This window comes from Lepus europaeus, chromosome 9 (assembly GCF_033115175.1).
Source record: "Lepus europaeus isolate LE1 chromosome 9, mLepTim1.pri, whole genome shotgun sequence".
NCBI classification, from domain to species: domain Eukaryota; kingdom Metazoa; phylum Chordata; class Mammalia; order Lagomorpha; family Leporidae; genus Lepus; species Lepus europaeus.
Genome location: NC_084835.1, coordinates 96137005 through 96156669, shown reverse-complemented (window position 1 = coordinate 96156669; position 19665 = coordinate 96137005). Strand labels below are relative to the sequence as shown.

At 39.5% G+C, this 19665-nt stretch overlaps 1 protein-coding gene across 5 annotated transcripts in view; it reads left to right on the top strand.

Moving 5' to 3' along the window:
• The window catches only part of SMAD2 (SMAD family member 2), a 93141-nt gene extending 78034 nt beyond the window's left edge, over positions 1-15107 (top strand). For all 5 annotated transcript variants that reach the window (XM_062201636.1, XM_062201635.1, XM_062201639.1 and 2 more), the window contains exons 7-11: positions 5725-5778; positions 7514-7726; positions 10022-10159; positions 10349-10493; positions 14036-15107. In XM_062201636.1, coding sequence (XP_062057620.1) covers positions 5725-5778; positions 7514-7726; positions 10022-10159; positions 10349-10493; positions 14036-14159 — 674 coding nt within the window. In that variant the 3' untranslated portion in view covers positions 14160-15107. The remainder of the gene's footprint in view (positions 1-5724; positions 5779-7513; positions 7727-10021; positions 10160-10348; positions 10494-14035) is intronic.
• The last annotated feature ends 4558 nt before the right edge of the window (positions 15108-19665 follow it).

Genomic DNA, 19665 nt, shown 5'->3' with positions numbered 1-19665 from the left:
GTAGCAAATGGAAAATCTCTCTCTCTCTCTGTCTCTCTCTCTGTCAACTCTGCCTTTCAAATAAATAAGTCTTTAAGAAAAGAAAGGGGACTGGCACTGTGGCGCAGTAGGTTAATCCTCTGCCTTTGGCGCTGGCATCCCACATGGGTGCCTATTCTAGTCCCGGCTGCTCCTCTTCCAATCCAGCTCTCTGCTGTGGCCTGGAAAAGCAATAGAAGATGACCCAAGTCCGTGGGCCCCTGCATCCGCATGGGAGACCGGGAAGAAGCTCCTGGCTCCTGGCTTTGGATCAGCGCAGCTCCAGCTTTTGCGGCCATTTGGGGAGTGAACCAACGGTAGGAAGACCTTTCTCTTTATCTCTCCCTCTGTAACTCTCTCAAATAAATAAATAAAATCTTAAACAAAAAAAAGTTTAAAAAGATACAAAAGAAAATTGGATGTTTTTCATTTATTCAGCATTTCCTCATTATGTCTAAAGTAAAGATTTCGCCTGGTCTTCTATATTCAAGGAGAACTCTGCAGAAGGTTTTTTTTGACAGGCAGGGTGGACAGTGAGAGAGAGACAGAGAGAAAGGTCTTCCTTTGCCATTGGTTCACCCTCCAATGGCCGGTGCACCACGCTGATCCGAAGGCAGGAGCCAGGTGCTTCTCCTGGTCTCCCATGCGGGTGCAGGGCCCAAGGACTTGGGCCACCTCCACTGCATTCCCGGGCCATAGCAGAGAGCTGGCCTGGAAGAGGGGCAACCGGGACAGGATTGGTGCCCCAACTGGGACTAGAACCCGGTGTGCCGGCGCCGCAAGGCGGAGGATTAGCCTATTGAGCCGCGGTGCCGGCCTTCTGCAGAAGTTTTTACCAAAAACAAATGAGAAATAATTTGAACAGAAATATGTCCATAAAAAATTTGGAAATATATAGAACTTAATAAGCTTGAGAAAGTAGTTACACATTGTATATGTAGCTGGATTTGACATACAATACATAACATTTCTTTTTTATCTTTTTATATCTCTACCATTATTCTGAGTCAAATAACATTTAAACTATTATTTTACAGGTAAAATTATGATACACGTGAATTCTAAAAGTTTAGCACAGTAAAATAGCAAAATTTAAACATTACATATAATTACAGCTAGCAAAATGACTTAATATAAAAAGGTGCATAATTTATCAAAAGTTAGAAACCTAACATTGTAATGAATATCACAGAAAGTGACAAATTCATACCTAGGCTGTCAGAATCTAGAGTTTTTTATTAATTGCTGCACTAGACTACCTCTGGCTAGTTTCCAAAGATAGAGAGTTGGGAAGAATGGGTGTTTTTGAGATATTGCTAAGTCAAGCAAGTTAACATAGTCATCCTTTCATAGTTGTGTGTGTTTTTGTATGTATGTTTGAGCTTCCTCTATGCTTTACAATTGTTGTATGTTAGATCTCTAGACTTACTCTTTCTGTGTATCTGCAACTTTATGCCCTTTAAGATACATCTCTAAATTTCCTTTCTCCTTTGTATTCATTGTTTTATTTTTTCTATGTATTTGAATTTTGTACATTGATTGCATTCACATAAATGGTATCATGCAATATTTTGTCTTGCTTTATTTAGTGTAATATCTTCCAGTTTCCTCCATGTTGTTATACAATAGTAGCATCTGTATTTTTAAGACTGAATGATGTTCTATTATGCATATATACTGTAGTTCCTTTATCCGTTCATTTGTCCACATTTAGATTCTCTTTGCTCTTGTGAATAAAAACAGCATGAGAAAATGAGCATGTCATGTGCAAGGGAATCTACCTTAGACAATCAGTGGATTTCTCAGCAGAGACCTTCTGGGCTGGGAGGGAGTGGTTTGATACATTCAAAATGCTGAAAGGAAAACCCTGCCTACCAAAAATACTCTATCCAGCAAAACTCTCCTTCAGAAATGCAAGAGAAAAACTTTCCTAGACCGACAAAAATCTAAGGGAGTTTATCTCCGTAATACCTGCCTTCAGATTTCAAAGGAGTTGTTCAAACAGAAACAAAACAATGCTAATTACTAAACTGAAAACCCACAAAGGATAAAATTCACTGATAAAGGTGGATATATAGTCAAATTTAGAATAACATAGGTATGTAACTCACATATCTGTAGTATGAAGGTTGAAAGGTGAAACATAACTATAACTAGGACATACAACATAAAAAGATGCAAATCATGACATCAGAAGCAGTATGTGGAACAGAGTAGTCTTTGAATAAAGTTTTTTTTTAATGAAAACATATTTTATATACGCCTCACTGTACCATCAAGCAAAAAATGATTGTACATATACAACAGATAAAAAGAAGTCAAAGCAAATTAAAACTGCAATGAGATGCTTCTATACACCTGTTAGAATGGCAAAATCCAAATCACTGAGAACCCCAGATGCTGATAAGGATGGGGAGCAGTAGTTCTGATTCATTACTGGTAGGATTGTGAAATGGGACAACCACTTGGAAGAGTTTGATGGTTTCTTAACAAAAGTTAGCCATATTCTTAGTTTATGATCTAGCTGTTTTGCCCCTTGTATTTACCCAGATGAATCAAAACTTTTATCTACACAAAAACCAACACATAAATGTTTTTGGCATCTTTATACATAATTGCTCAAACTTGAATCCAGCAAGATATGTATCATAGGTGAATGGACAAACTGTGGTACATTCAGATGGTGGAATATTGAGTGCATGAATTATTGAGTGCATGAATTATCAAGCCATGAACAGGCATGAAAATGGAAGAAGCAATTCTGAAAAGATTACATAAGCTGTCTGATTCCGACTCTAGGACATTCTGCAAGAAACAGCTGTGGAGACAGTAAGATGACCAATGATTGTTAGGGGTTATAGAAATGGGAGGGATTACTAGGTTGAGGACAAGGCATTTTTAGGGCAGTTCCTGTATGTGTTGTAGGTGGTAGATACATGTTGTCATATGTTTGTCAAAACTAGTAAAACACACAACACCAATAATGAGCCCTGATGTAAGCTGTGGGCTTTTTGGGTGATAATGGTATGTCGATGCTGGATTATTGATTGCAGCAAATGTACATTGTGATATGAGGGTGTTCCTGTGGATAGGGTAGGGGGAAGGGAAGGGTAGATGAAAGCTCTTTTGAGTTTACATTCAATTTTTCTTTGAACCTAAAACCACTTTAACATCTATTTGTTTAAAAAAGTTTTTAGAACAGTTCCAAAAACTGGTGGAAATATTTGCAAATGACTGAGAAGTCAGAAGAACTGACTTCTAAATTTAAAATTTTGTAGACAGAAAAGGAAAAAAAAATACAGTAGTTAATAGAAAAATGGAAGCAAGAACATGAGTGTACTACATACAACAACAAAAAAAGCATTGCTCCCTTTAAACCCATCAGATTGGCTGATGTCAGCAGGTAGTGACATGTGAAGAAACACCAGCTCATAAACTTGGTGAGACTGAACATTTTGAGAGGACTCTCTGGTACTGAGTAAAATTTCCTTTTTATTGAACACTTCCTTTATGAAAAATATGTCCTATAAATATATATGAACCTGTATGCAAGAATATATTTACAAAGATTTCTGTAGCTGTTTTAGCTGCAGTAGCAGACACTGTTGATTGAAAGTAGCTGAAACAGGACAATTATCACGTCTAACAACTGAGTGCTTCTAGTGGGCCAGACTTGAATAGTTACATTTGCCTCAAAGTTCATATTAACTAACAAACTTAATTTTATAATGAGCCTGCCTTTCTGTAATCTGTAAATTAATTTTTGTCACATTTGACTGGACTCCTGTTAGTCCAAGTGATTCTGCTGGTCCCTTTTGATAAGTATTGAATGGAGAAGTAAGTCTTTAATAGATATGAGTAATTGGACAGTTTCTTCCATTTCTGCTAGTGACTTTGTTTACTTACATCTGCTTCAGGAAACAGCATGAATTTTCCTTCATTGTTCTAAATATATTTTGACCTTTCTTGTACCTGTTGTGACTTGCCAACAGATTTTTCAGAGTGAGGGACAAAAAAGGAACATAACTTAATTGTGTTATGGAAGACTTCTGTCTTCTAAAAAAATAATCCTCATCTGTTCTCTCTCTCGCATTCACCTGCTTATCCAGGAGCTGCTGTTTCACCTTTCGCCTGCTATTTTCCGCCCTGGTTATCGTGGTGTATGGTGAGAAAGGGAGTGCAGCTTAGGCTCATGTCTTACTCTGCACCTGTGCCCAGGGGTACCTTTAAAGCTTTGGAGCTGTGGGTCATCCTCTTTTAGATAACTTCCCCTAAATGTGTAGCGAATGAGGACCAGAAACAAAATGTATCTCATGTTGGTAATTATGATTATTTAATATTTTGTGAAAACTGTCTTTTAAATATAGTTGCATAGAATTGAGCCAAGTAGTCTATCGGTGTTTGTTTTTTCCTCTTTTTCCGTTGTGTGTGTTTGTTCATCTTCCTAGTTTGTGTATTTCTCCCTCTCTCTCACCTCACCTTATTTTCTTGGTTAGATTTAACCTATATAAGGAGAGATCAATTTTATAGGAAAATAAAATTCTCAACAAATCACTTGGATAGAAGAAACAGAATGTCTTGGAGTAAATGCTAGGAAATTATTGACTGATTATGCTGGTACTCTTTAAACCGTTCCAGAGCATAAAGACATTAAGCTTCCAGATTGTTAGGACCTTGTTCACAGGGTCTTACACACAGTACTTGTGTAAATCTGCAGACTAGTGTCGCTTGATACTGGCCATGAACAAAAATCTTAAGTAATGTTTTTCTCTTCTTAGTCTTAAGGCCAGTATCATGCTTACTGAGAAAATACTTGAAATGTTGTCTTTCAGCCAGAAGGAACCATCACCACCACTTTTATCAACTTGTGACAAACCCCAAAATGATTCACAAATTAAGTCCTGTAACATTTGTTTTTAATGAATTGAGTTGCAAAACTGATGACCAGATCCAAGCATCCACCCGTGAAAGGACAAATATCCTTAATCCTCAAAGAGCCTTTACAAGTCAGTAAGGACAGTGTGATCAACAGCACAATACAGAAATGAGCAGAACAGACTCGTCACAGAAGGAAACAAAATGTCATTTTTATGAGAAATGCAAATTAAGACACAACACCTCTTACCAAGGGCATCCCTCTCCATTTGTGTTGTTACTGAGTGGTAACTCTGCCAGATATCTATCAGAATTACAAAGTGCACAAATCTGATCTCACAGTTTCCCTGATAAGGCTGTCCTTCAATGTGATTGGAAGTATGCAAAATGTGCAAGATGAATTGTTCCCATCTTGGGTTTTGAAGCAGTAGATTGAAATAACCTGACTGTCCATCAATATGGGTTCATAGTACGATGCCACACAGCTGGCTGATAGGTGTAGATGGTGAATAGGAAGCATAGCAACATGAGCAATCTCTGATAGAGGCACATTACAAGTAAGCGTGCTTACGGTGTTTCTGGAGCATACATAAGCACTTCCAACGTTAGATGGCTTTGGAAAAGAGCTGGGTGGCTAGAAGCCAGAACTGTTTATAATCTTTTATACCTTTTATGTATAGGAGCAAATTAAAGCAGCAGTATGTTTTGAATTCTTGGCATTTAAGTTGTATATTATCGGTGATAATTACCACCAGTATAACCAATTGTATTAAGTAATATAGAATTTCTAGAAATACTTGAGCATTAAAAAATTGAATCTTTTTGTTTTAGGCTCTCCAGCAGAACTGTCTCCTACTACTCTTTCCCCTGTTAATCACAGCTTGGGTAAGTTGCAAATAGCTTTTCCCCTGCCATTCTTACACTGTATCACCTGCATAAAACTATTTTCTAAGCAAGAAAGGAGTAACAAGGAATAATCAAGTAATCATGCAAATGATTTACATTAGTGCTTTTAATTTTTTAAAAATGAATCTATTTGAGAGACAGAGAAAGCAAGCTGCAGTTGGCTGTTTGACTATCTTAATGCTTATAATGGCTGGAGCTTGGCCAAATCAAAATTGGGAACTAGGAACTGAAGCCAAGTCTCCCACATGGTGGCAGGGACCCAGTTACCTAAGCCATCATTGCTGTCTCACAGGGTCCCCATTAATAGGAAGCCAGAAGCAGGAACCCCAGCTGTAATTATACCCAGACACTGTGATATGGGACATGGCCATCTTAACCACGGCTTAACTGCTAGGCCACACACCTGTCCCTACATTAGTGCTTTTTTAAAATAGAGATTACTGGGGGCCGGTGTTGTGGCATGGCAGATCAAGCTGCCATCTGCTATGTCGGCATCCCATATGAGTGCTGGTTCATGTCCCGGCTGCTCTGCTTCCAGTCCAGTTACCTTCTGATGGCCTGGGAAGAGCCAACAGAGGATGGCTCAAGTGTTTGGGCTCTTGCACCCCTGTGGGAGACCTGGATGAAGCTCCTGGCTTCTGCTTTGTTCAAACCTGCCTGGTGCAACCATTTGGGGAATGAACCAGCAGGTGGTAGACCTCGCTCTCTCTAACTCTGACTTACAAATAAATGAATAAATATTTAAAAAGACAAAATAGATATTATTGTGTCTCAGTATTACTAAAGTCTCTATTGGTACATATGAATGTAATAAATGATCTTTCTATTCATTGAAATTATACTTTATTCATCAAAAATTTTATAGCCTATTATATGTATCTATGGGTTTGTTTTACAGTATATCTTATCAGTTACTACTATAAGAGGTATATTTAAATACATGTATATACATATAAAATATGTGTTTTAGAGCTATATACACATATGTGTGTATATATTTATGGGTTCCTGTGATTTATTTTACGTGCTCTTTTATATTTATAGTTCCCCTTCAGTTTCTAGCCATTCAAAGTTCTACAAAGTTGTCAGGTTTTTTTTCTTCCATAATATTATTATTTATGATACGCTTAGCTTAGTCAAGAGTACCAAGGTTCAGCACATGTGCTCCCACTTTTCTGATGAAATGAGTACTCTTGAGCCCTTGTTCTATTGATACTTGTGTGCTCTTTGTGTTTTAGTACTTTTTGGTTCTAATTTGGTAACTCACTGAGAGTCTCATGTTAAAATAGAGAAATATCAAAAAATATCTCACGTTTTTTGTCTTCCTTTAAGACAGTGTTTCTTCTTATGACTTCCAACTCATTAGTCTTTGCTCCAGTTTTATTCTACTGGATTTACCTTTATTATGCTTTTTAGAAATGCCCTAAGTACAACAGGTTCCAGGGTTGGGCTCTGGTAATGTTGTATTTGAGTAAGAGCTAAGCTGAAACTACTGGTAAAACGAATAATCCAACATAATGTGACTTTGTGAGATGAGGGAGATTTGAAAATTGGAAAATCTGGTAGGAGCTGTGGAAACGGATAAACATGTTACCTCGGTCTCTAGAGCTGTTGCCAGTGTGTGCTGGCACAGGGCATGTGAGATGATGAGATTCCATCTCTTTATGACTTGAGTTGTTCACATACTTTTTTTTTTATGCTTCCTTTCTCCTAGATTTGCAGCCAGTTACTTATTCAGAACCGGCCTTTTGGTGTTCAATAGCATATTATGAATTGAACCAGAGGGTTGGAGAGACCTTCCATGCCTCCCAGCCTTCCCTCACAGTAGATGGCTTTACAGATCCATCAAACTCAGAGAGGTTCTGCTTAGGGTTACTGTCCAATGTGAACCGAAACGCCACAGTAGAAATGACAAGAAGACATATAGGTATGTTTTATGTTCCCTGTGCAAAGAACTTACGTATAAAAACCCAGTCCTCTGGCAGTTCAGCTGCTGTCATGTTTAAGTACACAGGCTTTCTTTGATTCTTCAGTCTGCAAACTCTTACCTTCAAATTATTATTTGGCACTCTTGACACTGAAAAGTTCTTAAATAATGTGTTACAATAACATAAGTTTGTTAAGTCTTTGCCATCATAAAATGAGTGTGTTTAGAAACTAGGGTTAATTGTTATAAATCATGAAGTCCTCTTCCCTAGTTTGTTTATATCCCCTGTTGTATTTTTTTTCTTCCTTCTGTGAGCTTGCATATTAAATGATTTTAAAAATCTGAGGCTGAATATTTAAAGCAAGAGCTATCTTTTAATATAATTCAGAAGGGTCTCAAAGTGTGGTCTCGGACCTCTGGTAGTCCCAGAAATACTTGCAAATTTCTGAGGTCAGAACTATTACGATGGTACCATTTTTACTCTCATTCTTTCATAAGTACACACTGGAGTATTTCAAAGGCTACATGGCATATGGATTTGCAAGATCTACCAAATGTAGATCTGATAGGAAAATCCAGCTATGTTCTGACAGACCTAAGAGATGTGCAAAAATGTGAAGCATTGTCACTCTTCTCACTATTTTTTTCTTTTGGATAATATGGTTGTTTTCTGTAAACATTAATGGTGATATGATTGATTTATTTTTAATTGAATTTGTGTATTTTTTCAAGTCTGTTTTAATATCTGACGTCTAAGTTTCCATAAATGTGATCCATACAAACAGAAGCTCTTTGGAGTCCTCAATATTTTTTTTAGCAGTGAATCAAATAAGTTTGAGAGCCTCTAATAATTGAATGTCATTCTTATCTTCAAAGTAACTTAACCAAACTTTGCTTCTGTTTTCCTTGAATTAGCTCTCATCTCCCATGGGAAGTAATGCTGCTAGCCAGAGTGATTTTGGTACTGCAAAATGATAGTGATTAGGAGATCTGTTAACTGTCTCCGTGTGGAAGTTCTCAAATCTTGCTTGGTGTATAAATGTGGATAATCTCGTTAACATACCCAGATGTGCTTGTAGCTCAGAAAGACTTTTGAATATCTGTCTACCCCTACATTTACCAGAATAATTGTGGGTTTTTTTCTGTGTATTTGTATTTTAATTGGGGTTCCGCATAAAAATTTAACAGAAACTTTATTCACTTCTTTCTATAAAATTTTGGGTTGCTGTATTTATCAGATAATTTTTTGTACTTCAAATTTCTAGTGTATTAAGTAGTTTTGATCAGAGAATACTGCCTGAAAAATCTACTTTTTCGGCTTAATCTTTTACTAATGGGCAAGCATGCCTGATTGTTTTACAAATATCCCATAATCTTAATAAGTTACCAGTTTTTGCATTTACCAAATCTGGCTTATTGATTTCTTTTACTGCATAACAAAGATAATCCTCCTCCAGTGATTGCTTCCTTAATGCCACCTGCAGAGTCCCTTCCCGGCAGCACCTGCTATTGGATTGAGTAACAGAGAAGGTGCAGAATGCCAGGGCTGACTCTTAGGGACACTTTAGAATCTGCCTCCGACAATTCTGTTTTACAAATTCTTATTTCTGATTTGTGTGTGTGTGTCTTTGATCTGTCAAATGCTGAACGAGCTGTTAGGACTGTCTGCTAGGATAAGTTTTCCCGTAGCTAATTCTGCTTATGTTAAGAGAGATTTTGGTTGCCACCATAATACATAGTTTCAAAAAGGGTGAATGATGCTTAAACTCTTGAAATTTTTTTTATTATCTTCTTAATCTTAGTGGATCTTTAAGGAAAAACTATTTTAATGAAGATATCTTTGTCAAAACATTAGCTAATTCCTTCAGAATTAACTGTTTCTTATTTTAAAATAATATATACTTTGTGTGAAAATATTTTACTATCCATGTCCTTTTCTTGTTGAAATGCTTTTGATAAGCATATGTGCAGGGTCTTCAAGAAGGTCGTGGCAAATGTGTGCTATGAAAGGTATGCATGGATTTCAAAAAGGTTTTTGCACCGAAGTAAACTTATCTTTTAATTCCATTTTTTTCCATGAGTTTTTTGAAGTACCCTCATGTTGCTTTTAAAACTTAGTAAAATTGTTGTTAGAAAAAACCTATAAAAATATACAGTGGTATATTTCGACATTAGACTTCAGAAAAGCATTGCTGTGAAATAGCTCACGCCATTTTAGAATGTCTCCATGAAGACTCTTCCAAAGTCACACTGAAACAGTGTTATAAAACTAATCCCATATGTATTTTGTTTTAGGAAGAGGAGTGCGCTTATATTACATAGGTGGGGAAGTTTTTGCTGAGTGCCTAAGTGATAGTGCAATCTTTGTGCAGAGCCCCAATTGTAATCAGAGATACGGCTGGCACCCTGCAACAGTGTGTAAAATTCCACCAGGTATGATTCAACAATGTCAATAAACCTGTCACATCAATTTGCTTCATTTTTCTAGTTGCTAATAATGTTAGGAATCAGGCATTGATTTGCATGCTTGTATTCTAAAACCTCTAGCTGTTTTAAAATTACTTTCTAATAATGATACTTTTTTTTTTACACAGTTTCTTTTATTTTTCCCCTCAATCATAGGCTGTAATCTCAAGATCTTCAACAACCAGGAATTTGCTGCTCTGCTGGCTCAGTCTGTTAATCAGGGTTTTGAAGCCGTGTATCAGCTAACTAGAATGTGCACCATAAGAATGAGTTTTGTGAAAGGCTGGGGAGCAGAATACCGGTATGAAATCCATATCCAGTTTTTAAGTTTCCACTGTGTAATTATTTTCTTATTCCATTGTTCGCATCTTTTGGAGTTCCCATGTATCTGTTTTCATATTGGTAATAAGGTCAGCAGATCCTTATGTAAAATAATGAAAGAAAGGTGGAGGTCTGTAGAATCAAAACTGTTGCAAATTAACTGTGCTGGCATTATAGGAAATCTGATTAACACAGACACACATTTTAACATAATGCAGGTTGCTGAATACCATAAAAGGAGTATATTGCAAGGCTTATGTCAGCTCATGGAAAGAGAAGCGTTGGCAGTTAGAACTTGAGGATGGCTGCCTGGTAAAGATGGCACACAGTCTCAGTCCAGGTTCTGTAAGATGCAGTGGTCACAGACGGGGTGGGTGGGATAGGAAATTATAATCCTGACAATTCAATAGCAGTTTGGTTTGGCTGAAAGCATATAGAGAAAAATAAGGCTGGTCAAATAAGTTGAGGCCAAATACAATAGTCCTCTCTCATCTACAGTTTCAGTTCCTGTGATCAGCCAAGTTCTGAAAATATTAAATGGAAAATTCCTGAAATAATAAGCTTTAAGTAAATTATTATATTCTTTTAATTGTTCTATTTTTTATGTCATTATTCATCTTTTACTGTGTGCCTAATTTGTAAATGATATGTACTAAGTATGTATGTATGGGTAAAACCTTAATAGTGTGTATAGGGCTCGGTGTTATCCATGGTTTTGGTCGTCCACTGGATAAAACATAGCCCCCCTCTTTGAAGTTCAGATCAGGGGGCTGTTATTCAGGAGGAGAGGGTACTTGTTGTGATGCCAGCCACTGTGCTGTATATCCGGATAAGAATCACGTTTTATGTTGTTAATCTTTTGTTTAAATGATTAAAATTGATGCAGTTGCACTCTTTGTGATTCACGAATTGTTTGGAAATTTGTTTAGAAAATTTTGATAATTTGGCCGGCGCCGTGGCTCACTAAGCTAATCCTCCGCCTTGTGGCGCCGGCACACCGGGTTCTAGTCCCGGTCAGGGCACCGATCCTGTCCCGGTTGCCCCTCTTCCAGGCCAGCTCTCTGCTGTGACCAGGGAGTGCAGTGGAGGATGGTCCAAGTACTTGGGCCCTGCACCTCATGGGAGACCAGGATAAGCACCTGGCTCCTGCCATCGGATCAGCGCGGTGTGCCGGCCGCAGCGCGCCTACCGTGGCGGCCATTGGAGGGTGAACCAACGGCAAAAAGGAAGACCCTTCTCTCTGTCTCTCTCTCACTGTCCACTCTGCCTGTCAAAAAAAAAAAGAAAAAGAAAAAGAAAAAGAAAAAGAAAAAAAAATTTTGATAATTTGCCCCAGAACATATCATAAATGGTTGAGATGGGATTGGAAGACAGTTCTGCTTGACTCTTAACCTCTTCTCTAAGGAGAGGATTAACAGTTACATAATTGGGTCTCACAAAACTCAGTTTTAATTTGTCATCAGTGTGTACAATATTATTGCTAAATTAGGTGATAGGTTGGATTCCACATCAAAGAATGGGAAGAGTTCTTTCTTAGCACATTAAAGGATAGAACTTAAGTAAGACACAGTCTTTCGGCAACTTGTCCAAGTATTGCTTACTCTGTGCATGCCTGCTTAAGAAATACTCATATAGTAGTTGTATTCCTGTTTTGTTTAGTTCCTTCAACATTTATTTGGTTTGATTTGGACTTGGTTTCCTGTTTTTGAACAAGTTGTGAAGCATCTGACTTTTGTCATTTATTTATTTGAAAGAGTTAGAGAGAGAGAGAATTTTCCCTGCATTGATTCAATCCCCAAGTGAGCACAGCTGCAGGGCTGAGTCAGGCCAAAGCCAGGAGGCTGCTGCTCCATCCTGGGCTCCCACTCTGGCAGGAGCCCGAGTGCTTGGGCCATTCTCTGCTGCTCTTCCTAGGTCATTAGCAGGAAGCTAGATGGGAAGTCGAGCAACCAGGGCACAAACCAGTGCCCGCATGGTAAGCTAGTGTCACAGGCAGCGGCTCTGCTGCTATGCCGCAGTGTCAGCCTTGAGGCACCTGCCTTGTAAAATGGCAAGATTTGAAGTCTGCTGGTTGAACAGTTTTATAAAAACAAAGTATGTTAGACATTTATATCCTACAGTGAAAGCTTATCATTCTTACGCTGGGTTGTGTTGGAGAATAATTAGTTTTGTTACTTTACTGTAGTTGTTTTGTTTGATCATTATCCTTTCGATATGTAGTATCTGAATGCCTTTTTTTCATTTGGAGTTGAATTGACCTAAATTGACAGTAAAACTAGATTGAGGTGGTACTATCTGATAATAGTTTTTTAGGTCAGACTCTTTTCTTCAAAACATCAAAATAATGCAGAGTATAGTAGGAATTTAATGGAGTTAGGGAAAGTGCCGTGTGTGTCTATAGGTGGTCTACTAAGAAGAGTTCTAATTGTGGAGAGAGATGCTGTCATCTTTCCTTCACATTCTTAATCAGAGATAAATTGAAATCTATGATTATAGAAGCAGCAATATAGAATAGGTTTTTGATGGGTGTTTGGAGTCAGGTACCTCTCTGGTTTTAGATAATCAAGTAGTTTCCTGTAATGTTTACAAATCAAACCCGTGTGGCTTACTGTGGGTGGGCACCAGGAGCTTTTATCTTTGATGGTGCTGGAGTAGAGTTCCGCAGAGACCTAATGGTTACATTTCTACAATGATTTTTCAGTTTTTTAATGCCAGCTTAGTTGTTAGCATAACATTTAGGAAATACAGTGAACAGGGAATTTAGATGTCTGAAGAATTCCTATTTATGTTTGTTTATTTCTATTTGAAAGGCAGAGGTAGATTTCCATCTACTGATTCACTCCTCAAATGTCCACAACAGCTAAGACTGGACTAAGCCAAAACCAGGATCCAGGGACTCCATCCTGGTCTCCTGCATGGATAGCAGGAGCCCAAGTACTTGGGCCATCATTTGTTGCCTCCCAGGTACATTGTCAGGAAGTTGGATTGGAAGCCCTGTGGCAGGACTCTGTCCCAGATACTCCAGGGATGCAGGCGTCCCAAGCGGCTGCTTAATTCACTGTGCCACAGTGCTCACCACCAAAATTCATTAGAAATACCTTGCTTGACTGTGAGGATCAACAGGGTTCAAAATAATGAGATTTCCAAAGTTAATTACTAATTATTATTGCCATATTAGGTGCTTGAGTTCAGTTTCTGACTTTTGCTCCTAACTTCAGCTTCCTGCTCATGCAGACCCTGGGAGGCAGCAGTGGGGAGACTCAAGTGATTGAGTTCCCACATGGGATACCTGGATTGCATTCCCAGCTCATGGCACCTTGGCACCACCTGGCCTTGGCACAGCCCCAGCTGTTCTGGACAGGTGGGAGTGTTCACTGTCCATCTGTCTCAGATAAAAATGAAAGAAAAAGAAACTAGATTTTAGTATATGCAGCCTTCTAATTTCTCAATTCTTAACGTATATGCCTAGACCTAGTCATGTTGTTTTAATTTATAATTATTTTCTTGTACTCGTTTAAACAGAAGGCAGACAGTCACAAGTACTCCTTGCTGGATTGAACTTCATCTGAATGGACCTCTACAGTGGTTGGACAAAGTATTAACTCAGATGGGATCCCCGTCAGTGCGCTGCTCAAGCATGTCGTAAAGCTTCAGCACCAGTCAAGTCCCATTGACAGACTCCGTGTAACAGCTCTGCTATCATAGTATTCGTGTATGGTCCCCATGGACTGTTTACTGTCCAGAAATTCAAGAGAGAAAACAGCACTTGAGGTCTCATCAGTTAAAGCACCTTGTGGAATCTGTTTCCTATATTTGAATATTAGATGGGAAAATTAGTGTCTAGAAATACCCTCCCATAAAGGAGGAAGAGAAGATTTTAAAGACTTAATGCTGTCTTGTTGGGCATAAAACTGCGTGTCCCAAAGGTTTATTAATAACAGTAGTAGTAATGTGTACAGGTAATGTATCATGATCCAGTATCACAGTATTGTGCTGTTTATACACATTTTTAATTTGCATAAATGAGGTGTGTGTGTGCTGCTTCTTGATCTAGGCAAGCCTTTATAAAGTTACAGTACCTAATCTGTTATTCCCATTTCTCCGTTATTTTTGTGTGTCTTTTTTAATATATAATATATATCAAGATTTTCAAATTATCATTTAGAAGCAGATTTTCCTTGTAGAAAAACTAATTTTTCTGCCTTTTACCAAAAATAAACTCTTGGGGGAAGAAAAGTGGATTAATTTTTGAAATCCTTGACCTTAATGTGTTCAGTGGGCTTAAATACTCATTCTTTTTGTGTTTGTTTGTTTACTGCTAAGTTTCATTATAAGGAAACCATACTGAAAATCTTTCCAAACCTCTTATCTCCATTACCACTTTGTTCTTATACCAAAACAGTGTAGCATGACATCATTGCCAGTAATACTGCACTGACAGAGCCAGCACCAGTTGATTCTGGAGTACAGTGTAAGTGTCTATGGATTAAGTCCCTTTGCCTTACAACCTAATTGCACCAGACAAGAATTGACTTGTATAACTTAGTAGTTTATGGATTTATCTCCTCATTTCATTAAAAAAATGCACAAGTAGCAGTATAATTATTTTCAGGGATATGCTAGAATTACTTCAGCAGTTTATCCTAATTTTTAAAAAATTCTGATCATAAGTATAAATACCCTTTTTGAAAAGGTGTTTTAAAGTAATCCAACACAGGCCTTCTGGTCTTTTGAGTAGTTTCATTGGGTTTAGTTTAGCAGATTGTATTGTGAAATGGACCTTTGGGAAATGTAATTGCTTCTGTGAAATACCTAGGAAAGCAATGCTGAGGCATGGTTAGCAGATAAGGACCAACAAGTATGTTGTGTTCGGTTTATAAATCAAATGTTATTTTATATGTTAGGAATTCAGAATTTTAGACGGTGAGGGAGAATCTGTTTAACAAGATTTTCAGCTTAAAATTATGTGCAGTCTGAGCTGTTGCTCTGGGTACGTGGTTGGCCATCTTGTGTGTCTGCCGGGAGAGGAGTGTGCAGCCGTGGCAGTGGCCCCTTCTACAGCCACCCGGTGACTCACTGCTGTGCAAACATTTCTCTCGTCTTGGAAGAAATGGAAGATAGCCAGTCCTGAGTTCTGAAGATATCTTTGATACTTATTCTTTGAAACCATATTCACCTTTATCTGTGTACAGACATCGTTTTTGATACCTTCAGCATTTGGTGGTTTTCTGTTGGATACTCTCCCATTTTCCTGTACTTACGTATGTATGTGTTCATGTACATTTGGATTAGGAATGTTTTATTCATTCAACAAGTATTCATTGTTCACCTGTTACATGCTGGGAGCTGTCTTAGATTTGGGGTGAGGGTGAACAAGACAGCTAGTGGCCCCGGCCTTTCTTGATAGCAGTTATCAAACCCTTACTCAGCCTACGAAGGAGGTAAGCAGATTGCTGTGCTGCAGACTAGCAGATGGTTTGCTTCCAGTGGGCCGTCTGGGCAGCTTCTGGAAGGACGTGGTGCTGGACCAGCCCCTGACTTAGAGGGCGCGAGCGTGAGCCGTGGGACGAGCCAGGGGAATACGCATTGCTGCTGATGAGAACAGCGTGCCTCTCGGAGGCTGGTTCTCGGGCACTGATGCTCTGTACAGAATGAGCTGCGCTAATCCAGACCTGAAGATCGGCACAGTTTATATGACATTGAAGGGGCCTTATTTTGTGGTAGACTGCTTGGTGTCATTCTCACTAACATCTCTTCTTCCTGAAACTCTGATGTGCACATTGCTCATTTGCACCAGGTCAGTACCACTTCCTTGCACGTGTCCCCCCATTCTGCTGCTTGCTTCTAGACTTCCTGCTCCCCGCTGCCCATCTTGTGATTAGTCAGTGTCCCAGGGGTCATCGCTGTCGGGCCCGCTGGAGATGACCAGTGGAGCCTCTGCCCCTCTTTGAAAGTCTTTATTTACTTGAGGACTTTTAGTGATGGGGGACAGAGTTGGGGTCAGAGAACAACGTTGGAAGTGGTAGAAAGTTCTGGCAGTTAGTCTGACAGACATGTTAAGTGACGCGGTGCCACTTCGGGCACTTCTGTAGCGGAGAGCATCTCCATAACTCTGGTGGGGTTTTTCTGTGCAGTAGGAAACAGACACTTCACTCTGCAGAAGCACCTGTTGTGTTGAGCCGATATACCTGTTAAGCACCTGGCTTCATCATGGGGATTACATTTTTGTGAATCTGTTTCACTATCTTACTTGCTTTTCAAATGGGATTCTCTTTTGCTTTATATTTTTGCCTACTGTTGCCTAAAACTGGTAGATTTATTTTTCCTTTTCAGGGGTGATTTTTATTCCAGGTGACAAGAGTCCCCTCTCTTGAATTGTAATCATTGTTTAAATTAGCAACAGTATTCACAATTTATCCTTCACTGTATTAACAGTATATTTTCATAGCTGACAGCAAAGCAGCCAGGCTGCTACCACAGTTCTAGGATAAGCACTAGTCTTCCCGGGGGGTTTCGAGAGACAGTTGTGGGGCTGGCTGAGGGGGCTAGAGCCTGGGGGAGTTCCCCAGTGACTTTGGTTTGACCTGTAGCAGCTTGGGTTTTATACACAGGATATTTTGGGGGAGGGCAAAAATGTCACTGCTTAAAAGGAAAAGTTAGAGTAGTCTTTGTAAGCACAGGTTGGACTTAGAGAATCTGAATTTGGGCCACCCTTTTGGTGCTGCGGCTGTGATGTGTTCCTCCGCTTCAGAGCAGTCTAGACTGTTTGAACTCCATCATCCCCCTGATGACACGTGGTGCTTTCGTTCTGCTGCTACACGTGTGCTGGTGCCTATCTCGCCGGCCACTGTGATAGATGTGGAGTAGTAGAAGGTCACACCGCCACGGTCCTGGCTCGCAGATCAGGACCTGTCACCTTGCCAGGAGCAAATCGGCCTGGTTTTTCTCGCTGACTGAATATTCTTACTGTGCAGTCCCTCCTGTATTCTGAGTCTATATTTACAGGTTGTATAACATCTCAGTATATTTTCTACCTTCAGCCACATCCAGTGGTGTTTGATCTGCATTATACATCATCATGTTTTCCTCCTTTGTTAAAATTACTTTAGTTTTGCTTTATTTGTGCCTTTTTTGTCAGTTTCACCAAGACTAAGATTTTGATGGTGAAAAACAATCAGTCTGGTCTCTTCTAGTTGTATAAAAGAGAATATATACCCAGTTAGTTTCTCTGCCTCTTCCAAAGCTTTTCTTTGAGATAGCTTTATTTTAATTACTAATACTTAGAGCACTGATTCAGTATTAGGTATTCTTGGTCTCAGGGTTAAATGAGTTGGTGGTGGGATATACAGTAACACTGGACAATCTTAAGATCAGTCTTTATGTACAATCTTTGCTTTGAGATTTCCAATTTACCCTCCCATTCCAGCCCCTCCCCAGTAAGTGTCCTTTAAGAATAACTGAGTAATCTGTGGACATGAACAACGACAGACTTTGCTCTTCCCCTTGTCTACAGCATTGATGCTTTGGCATCTCGAATTATTGCCTGCTTACTTTTCTCCGTGTGTTTTAGTAACTCCTTAATATTCAGCAATTGAGTTTTATTCTTCCTCCCTTTCTCCTGATAACAAATATCCAAGGGCCGGCGCCGTGGCTCACTTGGTTAATCCTCCGCCTGCGGCACCGGCATCCCATATGGGCTCCAGTTCTAGTCCCGGTTGCTCCTCTTCCAGTCCAGCTCTCTGCTGTGGCCCGGGAGGGCAGTGGAGAATGGCCCAAGCGCTTGGTCCCCGCACCCACATGGGAGACCAGGAGGAAGCACCTGGCTCCTGGCTGCGGTTCGGCGTAGCTACGGCCATAGTGGCCATTTGGGGGATGAACCAATGGAAGGAAGACATTTCTGTCTGTCTGTCTCTCTCTCCTCTCTCAGTGTCTAACTCTGTCAAATTAAAAAAAAAAAAAAAAAATCCAAGTGGCACTCACTGGTGTCCCTGGCCCTGTCAACCATGTTTTATCTGCATATAGCAGAATGATTCTGCCCCTGGGATTTTACTGTTAACCAAAAAGGAAGGTGCTTTCCATGCCCAGAGTGTAGTTTTTTCATCATGAAGTAGTAGTTATCCAATTGGTCAGCCCCTTAAATCTTCACAGGGTTCAGATGTTCCGTGTAGCTGCACGTCTGGCAGGTACCGTAAATGGCCAGGTTCTGGTTTACGATTGTCAGTGTCTCTGGCATTGCAGCCGGTGTTTTCCTTACGATACTAGCCCACCTTCCATCTTGGGGCACATTAGATGATTGTGTTTGGTACTATCAGGAGTAATGATGACAGTGTGTAGTTCCCAGAGGCACAAAGAATCCTGCTGTTGAGTTCCTTTTATATCTTAGTTTTCAAGTTTTTGTGAATATTTTTTCTCTGTAGACTTACCTTGTGTGTATGTGAGGATTGAGGGGCAGATTATCTCTCGGAGTAGAATTCCTGTGCTGTGAACCTCACCACCAGGAAATAGTCCCATGGTAGCCTCTATGGAAAGAACTTGTTTCATGGGTTCTCGTAATTTCTTCAGCAGCGACTGTTTTGTTCTGGATATTATGTATAGCTGACTTTAAATATGGCAGAACTGCTTCTACCTTTTTAGTATGAAGTATGGTTTATGATGTGCATATACATGCACGTACATATGTGCATATGTACAGTACACTTATAGAAACACCAAGTTGGAGTCATTTCAGCAGTCAGTGTTAAATGCTTCTGTTGTTTGAATCTCAGGTGTCAGTAAAAAGTTCTTCATTTGCTTGCCGACACCGTCCTGTCATTGACAGACCAGCAGAGTAATTTGGCTTTTATTCCGCCAGAGTCCTAATTTGGCAGTTGAGTTAGCATTACATTCTTAGGCAGCGTGACAAGTAAGAATCCTAAGTGGAGTTTACAACAGCCAATAAAGCACTGCCGTGGACTCCCACCGAGTTACACATGCCATGGTTATCTGCACTGTGATGGCCTAAAATTCACTTTCCTCTTTATTTGATTATCTTAGGTGGTTTCCTCCTTACAACCTCTTCCCTCCAGTGTAGTAGTGTTGCTTAATACTGGGAAGTACCACCTCAAGTTCTGTATCTAATGATAGCCCTTAAGTGGTTCAGGCCACTTGCTCAA